Genomic DNA, 17,234 nt, shown 5'->3' on the forward strand with positions numbered 1-17,234 from the left:
CCCGCCTAGATCCCAACTAGTAAATTGGCAGTGACCTGTCCCCAAGAGTCCGTTTATTCCACGCATTCCCATTGGCTGATCTGTACCTCGGGTTTTTCCCGCTTCCGAATACAGCCCTCCGATTGGCCGCAACGGACAGCGAGCTGCACCGGACCAGCCACGCCCACCAAGCGGGCAAAAAAATAGCTAGAGCGTGGCTCGGCCTCCCTCTCTTATCGTGCGGTTCCGATTGGCTGGCTCCGGGGGTGGGCGTGGTGACGTCGTCCGGGGTCGTTGCCTGGCTCCTCCTGCCTCTAGGCTGCTGCGTCACTCGGGCCGAGGTGCGGCCCGAGGAAAGAGAAGGAGGAGGAGGACGCGCTCCTGCCCGGACCCCCCCGGGAGAGGAGGGGGAGGAAGACACCGAGCCACAGTGAGGGGAAAGAAGAAGAAGAGGAGGAGGAGCCGGGGGAGGAATCTGAGGGGACCCCGGGGTGAGGGGAGCACCGTCTGAGAGAGGCAGCAGCAGAGGCCAATTACCAGGACAGGCCGTGGTGTAGGGATCGCCTCAGGAGGATGGGGGACGGGCGGAGAATGCAGATGCTGCATAGTGATCGCAGTGACGTTAGGGCAGGACAGGGACTTTGCTGCCAGGGTTAATGTAACGTTTCAGGAGGCAGGAGAGCATGACACTAGTGACATGGAGGATCCAGAACAAAGCATGACTTTCCCAGCAGGGCTGCTGCGTACAAACCTGGCCCAATAATTCATTATGCAACATTTCATGTGATTTCAATCACCAGCTAGAAAATAGGGACAAATCTGGATTTTTCATCCCTTTACTATAGCTGATTTGTTGTTCCTGCAGCCTTTTGTATTCTTACTATTGCATACCTGCATGGTAATGAGGATAATGAGCATTTAAAGCAAAGTTTTAACTCCTGATGCTTTTATTGCTGCGTAGGGAGCGGTGAGATGCAGGATAGCTTCATTGTGTACCTGCTCAATGGAGAGAGAACACTTTGTGGCTGAGGTGCAGTGAGGGGGCACATTTATCTGTGACGCCCATCTTCTCCGGATGGTGAGATTGTCATGTTTCGGCCTCTCGTGATTTGATCTGCTACAAGTAACCCAGCCGAGCTACAGCAACATTATTTTGACGTGTGCTGTAGACAGGTCCGTTACCCCTTATTTTATTACTGTTGATGCAGCGAAAAATACGGGTCAATTCTACTAGTTCCGAAGGGTGCGAGGTGCCGTTCCAACGCGTTTAAATGCTGGCAACGGCACCTGTATTAAGTTGATCTCGCAACCTTCGCTAGGTCGAATGTGCCTAAAATTGCTCGCAACCATGTAAAGGTATGAGCGCTTTTAGGTGCAGTGCGCCCGGTGCCGTGATGATATCATCCGCACCGAATAGGATCGACCCCATAGTTGCGAAACTGGAGCATAATGATTCCGGAAGGTTCCCTTTGAGGCAATACCTGTCTTGAATCAAATTGCATAAACTAATCTTGGGCAAAAATACGCCCTTGCACAGCGTAAGGATGAAGCTGCATTATAAATGCTATTTGTAGTTAATAATAGTAAATAGTTCAATTACTCTGCCCTAACTCAATGGGAAACAAGATTCCATTTTGAGCCCATGTGGTCATCCGACTAGAGTTGTTGAGACTCGATGATGCTACTTGGAGCAAATCGTGAACAGAATTGAGGCCAAACGTAAGACATTCTTTTAAGAGCATGATAGAAATATCCAGCTTGGAACACATAGGCAGAATGAGTTAATGGAGGTTACCACTGTTCTGTTCTAGTAGCTTAAAGGTTCCCGATAACATGATTTATGAAAAGTACTTAGCACCTTATCTGCTAGCGATGTCTAACCAATAGATTTTAGTTGCGTGCCTGGCAATGATATGAGATTGATTACGGCCGCCCTGAAAATGAGGGAGAGAAGAATTAAGTAGAGAATACTGAAGTAAATGAAATGCTGTAATTACACAGCTGAATGTACCAAAGCAGGCAGCTTTGGGACCGTATCATTCGAGAGCACAGTTACTGAATTTAAATCAAGAATCTAATGTCTAGAAAAAGAAAAAAATAATTGGGAAATTATTTTGGCCTCCGCTGTTCCGCTCTTGAACGTTTCACTGTGTCTTGTACTTGATCGCATGGGATTCCCATTTTATGATTGTTACCACGTTGTATAATTTGTTTCATTGTCCGTACAGCATCATCATTGCATAAAGTTTGCATTTTCAATCTATTTTAACACTGATACTGGTAAATATTAAAGGTGCAATTCTTAAATACCAGTTTATCTATTTTATATTGTTTTCTGTTAATTTTGCATGTCTATAGGTTAAACCACAGCATTAACTTTCTAGCATTGCGACTTTAGTGGTCGGGAAGATTATTATTATTTTTTTTAAACTTTGTGTGTTGCTGCTATGTGCACTTTGCTGCGTGTTAGGTGAAACTTTAATAAACCGTTCTGATTGGTCGTGTGCTCTGCCTTTCTTAAGTACGGATTGCACCTTTAATACTCCACAATTCTATATGTTTTGCTTTATTTATACACATGTAACATCACACATTTCATCGTACACACCATCGGTCTAATCCCATTGACATGCACAACTCATTACATGTCTTGTATTTTTTTCAGCGAATAACTTTTGGGGAGATCTTGCATCCCTTTCTGCCAGGTTAGAATTTTTTTAACTTTTATTTATTGCTGGAATACAGATGTGCCCACATTACTCTATCCTCACATTTGCTCATTTAGCATGTTGTAGACTTTGATACTGTACGTAGCCATGCTAAAACACTTATCCTAATTAGCGCTCGATTCATGTTTGTTTGAAATTGCACATCTGCAAGGAAGCAGTTGTGCAATTCCATCGGATTAAAATTCTAATGCAGCAGGAGGTGCCTGTATGAGATAGATGCCTCCGAGTGCAGCATCTGAGGACATGGCCTCGGATCACTGATTGCTGCAATTTGCGTGGTTTAAAGGCTCTGGCGAGTCTACATAAGCTAAAGCGTACGCTGGCTGACTGTCAGATCTCGGCACCAAGAAGTCTGCCTTGTTCCGGGATTGGACATGCCTTCAAAAAGTGGTGACATGCTCCTGTTTTGAAGAAAAGTGCTGCCCACTGGAGTATCAATCATTGTGGGTGCTGGCTAACGGGTCTACGAGCTACATCACAAGACCTGTTCTATGCCTGCACAGGCCCCCAAACACCAGATTTGTATGCAAACCATCGGCCCTCTAGTACACTATCCAGGTTAAACAGCCAAAGACAAATCCCATGAGATTTAACTTCGCTAGGCATAGTTATACTTAATATGCTCCTTAATAGTTTATACTTGGGGTAGCCAACTCCAGTCCTTGAGAGCTACCAACAGTTAATGTTTTCCAGATCTCCTCACAGATTCACAAGTGAAGTAATTAGCTTCACCTCCGGATCTTTTAAAATCTGTTAGTGTGTAATGAGTGCAACTTTGCAGCAGCTAGGTTGTCTAGAAAGTGTGATCTATTGGTTGCTCTCGAGGACTGGAGTTGGCTACCACTGGTTTATACCAATTCCTTTGCACCCCCCAAAAAAATTTGGAGTACCCAGCACACGATGGGACATATTCGGTTATCTGTAGCGTAAACAGCGCAGGCTCGATTAATTTAGCAGGGATTAACCCATGTGTTAATACCCAGCGTGTACTCTTCCTCAAAGCTTCAGCAGCTGTGAGAGAAAAGGCACCATCGGGGGTTAACGTGCAGAAAAACCCATTGATTCCCCAGTTTATGTTTTTGCATACTAATTCACGACTTATGGCATGGGGTAAAGGCTACTGAATGGAATTTCCTTGTACCTCATGGTGATTAGCCGGTAATTAGCCGAGATTTAAATATATTCTTAAGTGAAATAAGATCCGAAATTTAAGGGAAAAGGGACAGTAAAGGAAAACGTAGAGCGACTGAGGAAAAGTAATGTGTAAGACGCAAACAGGTCCGATAACAGTGATTTGCACCTTATATAACAGTAAAATAATAATAAGTATCTATAATTACACTATATGCAAAAGACGCAAAATTGAGGAAACTGAGAATTGCACCAGACATCTCTTACCATATGCGTAAATAAACATAGCTGTATGAGGGCACATCTGTAGTTCCTGCACTTGTGATGCCAGTAGCCCTATACGTTGGGGGTGGTATAGCAGGGTGCCGGTTTCTAGGTTGACCCCAAAAAGTCAACATGAGCTTTTCATGTTTTTTTTGTTGTTGTTGTCAGTGTTGACACCGGAGACGTAAACCTTCAGATAGTGTACCACATCCCCTCGCATGTCTTTCTTCACTCACAATGCTTCGGGCCTGATGCCTCGCTGCACTTGTCAAACTTTATTGTTCCCGCTTGGAGTCCATGTAGATGGTAAAGTACGAAAAAGTCCCATAATTATAAAAAAAAAAAAAAAAAGAATGTTGAATAACTTATGTCTGCCATTGCCACGTCAACCTATTATCTGTTTTGACCATGTCGACCAAATTTATGGTCGACTGTGTTGTCGACATATTGACTTCACCTAGACCAGTGGTAGCCAACCCTAGCCCTCAAGAGCTTACCAACAGTTCACATTTTCCAGTCAACCTAGCTGCTGCACAGCTGCACTCATTAATCACTGACACATTTTAAAAGATACACAGATGGAGCTAATTAGCTCACTTGTGATTCTGTGAGGAGACCTGCAAAACATGCACTGTTGGTAGCTCTCGAGGACTAGGGTTGGCTACCCCAGACCTAGACATTAGGTCCATCAGACATCCAAGTTTCGCTTTGCATTTGCAGTAGAAATGTGCATAATTCTTGTCCTGAGTTCAGCCAGGGCCTATGCTCCACGTGCAGATTTTGTCATTCAATGCAAACAATTTTGTTGACGTTAAAAAGTACCCGCGTACATTTGTATACAGATTTCTGTAGTATAGACAGATGCGTCTGTTTGATGCACATATGCTAATCATCTATTTTAGGAATGATAATGATGCACTTTAAACTGTTCCCAATACGCTGGCACTTTTTTTTTTAAATAAGGCACCCATTCCAAATAACTTGCTGCCAATACATTGAAATAATGTGAAATATTGCATGAAGCCCATTTATGGCTTATAACAGTGGCTCCCACCTCGGCCCTCAAAGTACCCCCCCAGCACGTCTCCAGAGAAAGAATCGAAAGTAAAATAATTAGCTCCACCTGTGGATCTTTTAAAATGTGTCCGTGATTGAGTGCACCTGTCGGGTGACCTAGAAACCATGAACAGTTGGGGTACTTGAGGACCGAGGTTGGGAACCACCGGTTTATAGGAACCAGATCCAAGCTTCCATTTTACTTTGTTGCACAATTTTTTAAAATCAAAATCTGTAGATCCAATTTTCGTCGATGAAGGTTAGAATTGGAAAATTATTTTTTGCGGCCTTGAGATGATAGGAGTGAGCTGAATGCGGCGCTCTATGTTTCTATGCGCAGCTAAATTGTTGAATGGTTACAGTTGGACTAGTTTCTGTGAATGGACGAGAGTGCAGCCATCTTTATCATAAGTTTAGCGCCACAAACACCAGGTCCCGTGCAGTGTACGGTAGATGTGCTGTAAAATAACCCAACTTTAGCAGATATGTTTATAAGAATATAGAGAACAATAAGAGACACAGCAGATTGTCCGAAATGTGTTTTATGGGCCTGATTCAGAGGTTTAAACTTCAGCGACACAGACACAACGGCTGTCCCAAATTATGTAAAAGCCACAAGAGGCATCTGTAGTTGGAAGTCGCAGACAGCTGAGTTTTGTGGTCCTCTGCTGTGTCCAATGATGTAGCAACAGATCATCTGCATGACAATAGGTTACTGGCCACTGGCTTCAGCGCATCTAAAACCACCACACCCTTGTTTTCTGCAGCGCTGCCTGTTGCTACCAATTAGCACAGTGGGTCCCAAGCACAGTCCTCACGTCACCCCGACAGTCCAGGTGAAGGATATCCATGCTTAGGCACAGGTGACTTAATTATTTTGTTGATGATACCACCTGCATAAACAGAGATATTCCTACAACCTGGACTGTCGGGGTGCATTGAGGACCACTAGATCAGTGCAATGTTTCTGTCTTAACGGACGGAGCAGGTTTCCATCATTGTGTCGTTACGTGTAATGAAAGACAGATTAAGTCAGTCAGTGTCTCTGTCTTATTGATTCTCGCAGCAGCTGCTCACAATTACCAGAGACATACGAGCAGCGAGCGTGTCCTGGGGGCATGATTAAACACTGTGGTCTACCCACAATCAGCGTTTCCCAATATTACACCCAGATCACTCATGTTCTTCTGAATGGGTTTAAAGGGACAAAACCTCATTACATTGAAGCATATGTAAGACAAAGTTTGTGTAACTATACATAAGCTGAATAGGTGGCATGCGATGAGGACGGTGCCTATGGGGCGGAGCAGCAAAAGTCTTATCTTCCTATATCGCAGCGTAGATCCATCAAAGGATGACTGGGCATCCGCCGTCAAATCTTGCGTTGCGAGGGTCACTGACCATCGCATCAAAAGACTTCGATAGAAAAAAATTAATATGATTGGCGCATGCACAAAAAAAAATCCTTTTTTTTTTTTTGCACATGCGCAACCATCTTCAGTCCAGCCACGCATGTGCAGAAGCACTGCAGAGTGGCTGGCTGGCTGGGGGGCATGACCATCGGAACACCATTGAATGTTTACCATTCGATGGTGTCAAACACCGAAATAACACCATCGAATTGTAAAATCACTACCATCGAATAAAAAACATTGATAGTAGTGAAACATCACAATTTGATGTCCATCCCTATCGCAGCGTTGGCTATGTGGTGAAAAACTTACGTTGACTATAAGCTTGTGTCTACAGTTTGTCATTGTTGACCTTGGGTACTGTATGTCGACCATTAGTGTAGTATTAGTATTATCACCATGACACCAGACAAACACCTTGTGGTTTCAGGTCATTCTTCACAAGTCAATTCCTCATTGCGTAAATTATGCATATATCTTGTGCATATATCTTGTGCTAGTGATGGCAGCTGTCAATTGTCTGCCCATTTTTAAGTGTTTTATTTTTGTTTTAAATGACATTTATGGCATAGCTCTGATGTTACATCATCAATGGTGGCATCCAACAATGCAGAGACAAACCCGGGAATTACATTCCCAGGACCAGCAGGGACATTACCGGGTTGGGACCCTTTCACACCACAAAAGTCCCTGCATTTTCTGGTGTGTGAAGGGGGTGGGGAGGAGGCGGGCAGTCGGTGGGATGGCGGCGGAGGTGGGCAGGAGGTGGTTAGAATACTCACCCGGTTGCTTGTCCTCTGTGCAGGCCGGGGATCCACACAGGCGGCGGTCCAAATGACGGGACAGGCAGTGGAGGAAGATGACGCAGCTCACCGGCGCCCTCACTGCCGCCGGAGAGCTGTGTCATCATCATCCACCGCCTGTCCCGTCATTTGAGCCCGCCACCTGTGTGGATTCTTGGCCGGACAGGACACCGAGGACTGTCAACCCGGGTAAATATACCCTTCCCCATTCACGCCAGCCAGGTCCACGGGCTGAACCCGGGAACAACCCTGCTACCTAGCAGGGTTGGATTGCCGGCAAATTAGCCCGGTAATTTGTCCCGGGAACCTTTCACACCAGCGCTAGTACCGGGTTGTTCCCGGGTCCAACCCGGGAATTTAGGCTGGTGTGAAAGGGGTAATTCCTGAAAACATTGATGTTTTTCTGCCGGTGGTTTAAACCCATGAACCACCAATGGTGGAGCCATTGATGGTCATCGTCATCCTGTGTCTGCCATCGATTCTTCTTCATTCATGGATATGACAATTCATCTTTTTTTTTCAGAAGATTTCTTCGGGATATAGCAAATTAAATACTTGAAGGATTTAATTTTATTTTTTAACAGCATTGTGTAAACCCAAACCTAGTATATATGCATTATATCACAAATATAGAAGTATTGTAATATAACATAAGCTGTGGAATGTAACAAGATTGTAACTTGCGTAGACTATACCTAGCCGGTAGCCAGCACTGTAGCCGCTGAGGCAGGCTTGTCCGAGAGAGGCATGTGCTAGAGAGGGGTCTGGTAATTCAGGGAACTTTACTAGTACTTCTCCCACCTGATAGTGATATAATTAGACTTTGTTTTACATATATCTAAAGGACCTTAAATTATTCTACATCTGTAAATCGGTCCATAAGAGTAGGTCTGTGGTGGATTTCCAGAGTTTCAGCGGCGAATCTTACTAGACATACAAAGTCTCCAGGTCTCCAAATTCCGCCCCGTGGAGGGAGATGGGTACGACAGGAGTGGAAGAGTTTTTCTACTCAAGGATCAGATTATTTTTGTTCTGGATCTGTGTCCTGGAACCTCGGACATTGTAGCTACAAGTGTTTGTAGTCTGTTGGGGGGATTCATATTGTAATCAGTATCTTGTTCCTATACATATAATTCATGCGTGAACTAGATTTATATTATATTATAGTCATATTTTGTTCTTTTCCTTATAGCCACAGGTTCTTGTTAAAATGTGATGGAGGGACGGGAGCCCCCGACCCGACCTAGCCGGACCACACCTGCCAGCCCCAGAGTGACCCCTGCTCTGGTGAAACGGCCTCGTTTCCAGACTCTTGCACGTTTTTGGGAGGGCCAAGATGTTCTAGCGCGGTGGACAGACGGACTCCTCTATCTGGGGATCATCAAGAAGGTGATTTTTCTGTCATCTAAGTCTCTTATGTGGAATTTGCAGCCAATTAATTAGTGTATTATTTGCATGTAAAAGAAACTTCACCCAAAAATTGCACCACTAACGTATGCCCACAGTATGTCGCCAGCACAGTGGTCTTAGGTTTTTCCTCAATACTTCAGTATTCTCATCACATGTTCTGCAAATGGTCTGATGCAGGGGTGGCCAAACCGGTCCTCGAGATCTATGAACAGTTCTTGTTTTCCAGGACACCTGTGGATCTGTAGAATGTGTCAGTTAGGAATGAAGGTAGCACATGTTTGAATATGTGACAGTTAGTAATGACTACACCTGTGCACCAGCTAGGTGGTCTGGGAAGCATGACAGTAATTACTGCACCTGTACTCCAGCTAGGTGGTCCGGGAAGCATGAAAGTTAGTAATGACTGCACCTGTGCTCCAGCTAGGTGGTTTGGGAAATGTCACAGTATTGACTGCACCTGTGCACCAGCTAGGTGGTCTGGGAAGCGTGAAGGTTAGCAATGACTGCACCTGTGCTCCAGCTAGGTGGTCTGGGAAATGTGACAGCATTGACTGCAACTGTGCACCAGCTAGGCAGTCTTGGAAGCGTGAAGGTTAGTAATGACTGCACCTGTGCACCAGCTAGGTGGTCTGGGAAACATGACAGTTAGTAATGACTGCACCTGTGCACCAGCTGGATGGTCTGGGAAACATGACAGCAATGACTGCACCTGTGCACCATCTAGGGGATCTCAAAATTTTACAGTAAGTAATGACTGCACCTGTGCACCAGCTAGGTGGTCTGGGAAACATGACAGTAATGACTGCACCTGTGCACAGATAGGTGGTATGGGAAATGTGACAGTAATGACTGCATCTGTGCACCAGATAGGTGTTATGGGAAATTTGACAGTAATGGCTACACCTGTGCACCAGCTAAGTGGTCCAGTGCCCTTGTGTCATTCCTACACGCCCACCTACTTTTCCAGATGGAGTTACATCATAGTGTTCTGGGCAGCCAATTATCTCACCTATATATTAATCTGGTTCCCTTCGTTCTCCCTCCCGTGCAGGTGGACAGCGCACAAGAGACGTGTTTAGTTCGCTTTGAAGACAACTCCCAGTTCTCCGTGCTCTGGAAGGACATCTTCCCCCGTGAGAATCTCATTAATTATCAGTAAGTGTAACGTCCACTCTTAGCCGTCCTGTGTCGCTTAATGCCGTCCTCACCTTCTCCCGTAGCTGCTGTGCCAGGGAAGGAGCAGCTGTGCTGCGTGTGCAATTCACAGGCCTGCACCCCAGACAACAAACTCGTGCACTGTGGGAAGTGCAAACACGGTGAGCTGACCGTCAGTGTGACATCACTTGTAAATATCTAGCACCCTGATTAGGCTGCTGTAACTGAGCTCTGCCCCCTGTCACACAGCCTATCACCAGGAATGCCATGTCCCCAGCGTCCCGTGCGATACAGACAGTGCCGCCAGTTCCTGGATGTGCAGGCAATGTGTCTTTGCAGTGGCTACCAAGGTATGTGTCTCTCTGTCCGGCTATGATTGTTCTGAGATCAGACTGCCGTTTACATCCTTTCTTTCCCATCGCTCTCACAGAGAGGTGGTGCTCTCAAGAAGGGCCCCTACGCACGCTCCATGCTGCACATGAAGCTGTCCTTGCCCTACCAGTTGAAGTCGTTAGAGTGGGATCCGCTGCACCTAACCAATAAACAGCAGTGTTACTGCTACTGCGGGGGGCCTGGAGAGTAAGTATGGCGTAAGTAACAAAAGGCCAGGGGGTGGTGTCCAAAGGGATAGGGTGGGTAGTTGGAGTGGTTGAGTCCAGGAAAGTAAGTATAGAGTGTGAGCCTAGGGACTATGTATGTATGTGGGTATATGTGCCCCATTTATATGGAGGTATATACACACAGATCTTTGTTCCCGCAGATGGAACATGAAAATGCTTCAGTGTTGTCGCTGTCTACAGTGGTTCCATGAGGCTTGTACGCAGTGTCTGAGCAAACCCCTTTTATACGGAGACAGGTGCGTATCAAGGTGTATAAGTATGTGAGACCAGTGTACAGCACCTGTAATATATTGTGTCACGCATGGGGAGACAGAGGAATCCTGAGATCTGCCTATTTCCAGGCTGGTGCAATAGCTTTAGGTTGTCTGTTGTGATTTTCACTGTCACTTCAGTACTAAAGGTGATTACCAGTCTAACTCTTGTTCTGAATTCTTCCCTATCCTGACAATGGGCTCCCTCCTCTGACACACCCAACATTTGCTCTTTTAATAAGGTGACTTGTGACTTTTGTATAACTAGTTAGCCTCCTATACTTGTTCAGACCAACTATTGCCTGCAACACTGACAGCGGGAAGAGGGCTGGGATTGGAGAGAGACTAGTGACAGCGGGAAGAGGGCTGGGATTAGAGAGATAATGGTGACAGCGGGAAGAGGGCAGAGATTGGAGAGAGACTGGTGACAGCGGGAAGAGGGCTGGGATTGGAGAGAGACTAGTGACAGCGGGAAGAGGGCTGGGATTGGAGAGAGACTAGTGACAGCGGGAAGAGGGCTGGGATTGGAGAGATAATGGTTACAGCGGGAAGAGGGCTGGGATTGGAGAGATAATGGTGACAGCGGGAAGAGGGCTGGGATTGGAGAGAGACTGGTGACAGCAGGAGGGGGCTGGGAATGGAGAGAGAGTTGCGACAGCGGGAAGAGGGCTGGGATTGGAGAGAGACTGGGGACAGCAGGAGGGGGCTGGGATTGGAGAGGGAATGGTGACAGCGGAAAGAGGGCTGGGATTGGAGAGGGAATGGTGACAGCGGGAAGAGGGCTGGGATTGGAGAGGGAATGGTGACATTGGGGAGAGTGCTGTGATTGGGGAGAGATTAGTGACACTGTATAGAGTTGGGATTATTGTTGGTGTTGGTCTGGAGCATAACTCTGAGAGGATTGTGGCAAATAATCTGCATTTGTTCTCTCAGGTTTTATGTGTTTGAGTGCTCGGTGTGTACAAAAGGCCCAGAGAACGCCTGGAGACTCCCCCTGGGATGGTGAGTGAGGGGAACGGTCACACAGAGGTCTGTATATAAGGGTTAGTCTGTGCCATGGGGGAAGCATACTACAGGGCAGAGAACCTCATGTCTGTTGTTATTGTTATTGATATTTTAAGTTGGATATTTGCATTTTATTGTTCAAAGCCTCCTAGTTTTCTTTATCCATTTTTTTCATTGGGGGTCCGAGCGATTATTAACTGACTGCACATAGGTTGAGCTTGATGGACGCAAGTCTTTATTCAGCCTCACCTACTATGTAACATAGGGCCTTATTCTAGTTCACTCTTTCTGACAAAATCCTTCTTAGATGGACAAAACCATGTGCACTGCAGGTGGGGCAGATGTTACTTGTGCAGAGAGAATTAGATTTGGGTGGGGTTTTACTTCAAAGTGAGATCTATATTGCAGTGTAAAAATAAAGCAGTCAGCATTTACCCTGCACAGAAACAAAATTACTCACCCAAATCTAATTCTCTCTGCACAAGTTACATCTGCCCCCCTGCAGTGCACATGGTTTTGTCCATCTAAAAAGGATTTTGTCAGAAAGAGTGAACTAGAATAAGGCCCTAGGTAACTATGTAACATGCAAACCGTACACATTGCACATGCTCAAGAGAAAATAGCCTCAGAAGAAGCGAATGGATGTTAAACACAATCACCTCACAATTTGACAGACAGGAAGCCGGCGTTTGCGGGTAGTAACAGGGCGGTTTCTGTTAGTGGCAGAATAGACGCAGATGTGCCCAGGCAGGGTAGTGATGGTAGCACCGATCTCGATCAGCCTGCCTCAGTCGCAGGTAACCGGTAGGGTCAGACCTACTTACATGTGCACAGAATGGGGAAATCATTCAGTGACTTGCCTATGGATTTGCAGAGAATAGAGAGGTTCTCACATTTCTCTCGCAGTCTTGCACAGGGCGGGTTTTCTTCCTATCTGGGCGGCGGCTATTTACTCGCAGCCATCTGCAACTTTGCAGCTGAGCAGTCAGATCTACATCAGATCCATTTTCCTCTTTCGCGGTCACACAGATCCATCCAAAGCTAGATTGCGCTGTTCTTCCCAGATTCTACCATTACGGTGCAATATGACGGCCCTACAGTCAGGATTCCAACAGTCAGTATACTGGGGTAGAGCGCAAAGAAGCCCCGTGCGGACTCGTTGGCTTGCTCCATGTGCCAGAGGTTCTACTCTTCTATGGTGGTGTGGACCCCACAAGGGAGAGTAGCCCCTGTCAGTTGGGATCCCGACTGTCAGGCATTTGAACAGTTGGCATCCTGATATTGGTATACTGACTGTAGGGATCCCAACTGTCAGACCATCATCCAGCACCCACCATTAGGCCCTCTTATTTTACATGTGATCACTCATTCTCCTGCCTCTCTCAGACTGTAGGGCTGATTGGGTGTCAGACTCATGTGACATGAATTCTATTGTCGCCACACAGTTTACATCCCGAAATGCCCAATTTCATGTAATGATATGGACAGACAACATCTGCTCGGCTCGCAATAGAACATACATACAGAAAGATGCGTACATTTGCTGGGGCTCTGTTCATGTCTGTGCACATGTGTACCGTGGCGTTGTCACATGACTACATGATAACACCTTTCCTCTGTCACCTACAGGGTGGATGTGTCGCACCTTGTGCTGTATCACCTCAGTATTTGTTGTAAGAAGAAATATTTTGATTTTGAACGGGAAATCTTGTCCTTTGTGAATGAGAACTGGGAGAGTCTGCTAGTGGGAGATGTAAGTATGAGTTCCCTCTGTACCCGATGACGCTGCATCCGCACATGCATCTGAACACAGGGAAGGAAGGCGGCTATTTTATGAATGCAGTCTGCACAAGTGCTGGCAGCCATTGGCTTGGGTGAACCGATATCCAGAACAATGCTTCTTTGAAATAATTAGAGGCCATTTATATTAGTGAGGCACTAAGAAAACTGGTATAAATCAATATTTAGGCCATGTGACAAGGAATCACAGACATTGGATTGAAATAAATTCTGGTTCTTTATTTGTAGCAGGTAGACAGCATACCAGGATAACAGTTTGGCAATTCTTAGGTTACAGCATGGCAGGTTTCCCAGCAGGCAACACACATACTTCACAATAAGGGTAAACTCCAGAGGACCTGAACAAATTTCCCTATATTCACCCAGCCTATTGCCCAGCCGGTAAAAGGTATTGGAACACTATCTGCTCTGAACAAACATATAACAGGAAGTAACAGGTGTTTTTAATTAGCAGACAGTGATTCCCAATACATCTTAGGAAAACCCGGACTGGATCTCACAAGCCCTGCTGCTGCTCTATATCCTGGACTGGATCTTCCACATTTACCTCATGTGGAAGTATTCTGTCCCGGCCACAGCCATTTAGAATAACGTATTTATGGAGGCAATGGCCTGATTAATGTTTGTAAGTAACACAAGAAAGGCAAGTACCTTTGTGTCTGGGGAAAAAAAAACATATTTCCATGCAAGGGGAGCATATACATTTATATTTTTCTGTGCAGGGTAAATACGGTGCCTTTGTATGTAGCCCACACATACCAATTTAGATTTCATTTTCAACATACCACAGCCACATCTGACTTTCTCTGCACATGTTACATCTGCCCCACCTGCAGACCTGAGCAACAGCTGCACTGGTGAATTGTTCTAGGGTAGCAGTTGGTAAAATGCAGAGCAGACCAGCAGACAAAAATCTTTATGTCTATGCACAAGCCCCGAGGGCCCAAACGGTTACTGGATGCTGGAGTGGAGAGTGGGCCGACTTGTTTGGTCTCACAGATGGGAAACAGAGCATCATACATATGGAGCCCCTCTCATTCATCTCCAGGGCTTGCCAGAATGTCCCCGCTGGCGGAGAGGGGCTCCAGCTGATTAGGATGAGTGTCACACACGCATGCGCGCGTCCCAGTCACTCGTCGGCGGGGATCGGGAACCCTGCCTGTCTCCGCTTCAGGGAGACAAGCAGGGTTAGGGGGAGGTTTGCGTGGACCGACACGGAGCTCCATCGGAACTGGGCGTGCAAGCATCTCGTGCGCGCATGCCCCCTTCTGGCGGCTGGTGATTCTATCTCTATGAGAGGGTTCCATCTGTATTACAAATAATCTGATTCAGGGACCAGTTCTGTTGGCCTCTCAGAAAACAGTACACTGCTTGTCACATCATATGGGCTACAGGAGCCGCAGGTGAAGGCATTTTAAAGACCCCAAGTGTTCTGGAATATTTTTCTTTTCCCTAACGATCTCCTACTGATTTCTTTTTAACTAGAAAAAAACAAGTCTTAAAGAACATCTCAGTATGCAACAAACGAGGCTCTTATACCCACGACATCACCGTCGCCCTGGTAATGCCAGTATGTCAGGGAGGCCTTATACATTTTGAACCCCAATTACCATGGCAACAAGGAAATAAGAATAATATAAACTGAAACGCTGCAACAACCGTATGATTGCATCAAACTGCAGCAGAATAATAAAGCTGCACTCTGACAGTCGTACATGAATCCAGAGGGCCGGGAGTTGTCATTGTGAACGACTCAAAGGTCTAGACATAAAATGGGCGCGTTTCACTGATTGTCTTTATTCATTATAGACCTGTATCCTGATTACCATGGCAACTATATGCTCCCGTGGAAGTGAGTGTGATGTGGTCTGAGGCTGTGTTAATTCCCTGTCAGCCTCCATATAGCAACGAACAAAGCCGTCATTGGCGACTGGCATGCCTCTTGCATCCTACATGGGCATTGACGCTGGGGAAGGGTGTGTTCAGTTCCACAGACGGGAGTTGGGCACCTCATCCAAAAATCAAATAATGAAGCATCTGTGTCAGCATTGATTCCTGTTGACTTTTTATTTGATCTTTTATTTTATAACATTTTTTTATTCACATATTTTTATATCGCTCCAACATATTTCTACGCACTTTACAATTGTACTGAATTAACCCTTTCAGCGAAGTGTTGGTCCAGCTGCATCCACCGCATCTGCTGGGGATGTGTGATACGATTGCTGAGGTGCCTGGTAGCGATGGAAAGTGAAACATCAGAATTATCGATGTTTTGGTTTCATTTGTCAGGTTGTTGGTTTTTTTTAGTCATCGATAATGAGAATCGATGTTTGCCCACCAGCATTGGTTTGGTACCGATGCTCTGGGACTATAAGCTGGTGGGCTTACACAGGGCTGCCCCTTTCTGTTGAGTCGGGAAATCACCTAGTCCAGGGGTGGCCAACCGGTCAGAGGTAAAGAGCCGAAAAATATCGGTAGTCAAGCTAAAGAGCCGACATCATGCGCGCGCCGAAGGCGCATGCGCCAAAAAATGGGGCGTAGTCTATTTTGACCCCTTGGGTGGATGTGATACAAATATGCCTCCAATAGTGCAGTGCCATATACACATATTCCCCCAATAGTGCCAGATACACATATGCCCCCCACGGTGCCAGGTATGCACCACACGGTGCCAGGTATGCCCCCACAGTGCCAAAAAGCTGGTATGCCCCCACAGTGCCACAAACTGCTATGCCCCCACAGTGCCACAAACTGCTATGCCCCCACAGTGCCACAAACTGCTATGCCCCCACAGTGCAAATTTCCCAGCAGCAGCACTCACCGTTGTTGTTGCTGCTGCCAGGCGGGGAGAGGACAGTCTGGTGTTCCCCTGCAGTCCTCCTGTCATGTCACCGATGGGAGGAGAGCACAGCACACTGCGCATCTCCTTCCCCCTCACTTCCCTGTGACTGGGCCGCCCACCAATCAAAGCTCGCTGGCCGGCTCTTGATTGGCTGCTGGCCCACGAGCTCTGATTGGCGGACGGCCCAGTCACAAGGATGCACAGTAAGGGGTAGGAGAGATTCGCGCTCTCCTCCCCTCAGGAGAAGGGATTCAGGGAACCGGCAGCAGGGGAGGTTGGGACAGACGGTGGGCGGCGGGCAGCAGTGGGAGCAGGAGCCGCACTTTACAAGGGGGAGAGCCGCATGAGGCTCAAGAGCCACAGGTTGGCCACCACTGACCTAGTCTATGGGAGCTGCATGTACAGTCATCAGACCAATCTCGCACACAGACGCTGTAGTGCTGTACACTGTGTGAGAATACCCCTATTTTTAAAGTGACAATCCTTAACAAGGCAAAACAATCCTGATTTTGCCTTGTAAAACATTGCTGCTTTTTAAAAAAATACACACCCTACTATATTTACCCTCACACTGTAGCTACACAATTTTGCCAATGTTGAGTACCATAGATGTTGATGTTCCGATGTTAAAATGGTTGTTAAAACGGATGTTGCCTTTTACTGTCCCGTCCCTAGTGCTGGTAACATAAGGGTTGTGTCAGACAGGGTTTGCAGCCTGTGACAACCCTACACTTACGCAGACTGGCATTTAGGGTGCAGTCACCACAACCTCCT

The 17,234-nt window shown here is 46.4% G+C and overlaps 1 protein-coding gene across 9 annotated transcripts in view; it reads left to right on the forward strand.

The window, feature by feature from the left end:
* The first annotated feature begins 258 nt into the window (after positions 1-258).
* Positions 259-17,234, forward strand: part of PHF1 (PHD finger protein 1) — a 38,721-nt gene continuing 21,745 nt past the window's right edge. The window contains exons 1-11 of one of the 9 annotated variants that reach the window (XM_083160245.1): positions 259-470; positions 2,645-2,684; positions 4,272-4,414; positions 8,567-8,763; positions 9,836-9,917; positions 10,005-10,100; positions 10,189-10,289; positions 10,370-10,518; positions 10,700-10,795; positions 11,744-11,812; positions 13,445-13,568. In XM_083160245.1, coding sequence (XP_083016371.1) covers positions 8,590-8,763; positions 9,836-9,917; positions 10,005-10,100; positions 10,189-10,289; positions 10,370-10,518; positions 10,700-10,795; positions 11,744-11,812; positions 13,445-13,568 — 891 coding nt within the window. In that variant the 5' untranslated portion in view covers positions 259-470; positions 2,645-2,684; positions 4,272-4,414; positions 8,567-8,589. Of the gene's footprint in view, positions 471-1,227; positions 1,699-2,644; positions 2,685-4,271; positions 4,415-8,566; positions 8,764-9,835; positions 9,918-10,004; positions 10,101-10,188; positions 10,290-10,369; positions 10,519-10,699; positions 10,796-11,743; positions 11,813-13,444; positions 13,569-17,234 lie in introns of those variants that run through there. The other 8 variants (XM_083160244.1, XM_083160240.1, XM_083160242.1 and 5 more) reach the window with 8 other exon arrangements.

This window comes from Crinia signifera, chromosome 9, assembly GCF_055691185.1.
Source record: "Crinia signifera chromosome 9, ASM5569118v1, whole genome shotgun sequence".
In the NCBI taxonomy this organism is placed as follows: domain Eukaryota; kingdom Metazoa; phylum Chordata; class Amphibia; order Anura; family Myobatrachidae; genus Crinia; species Crinia signifera.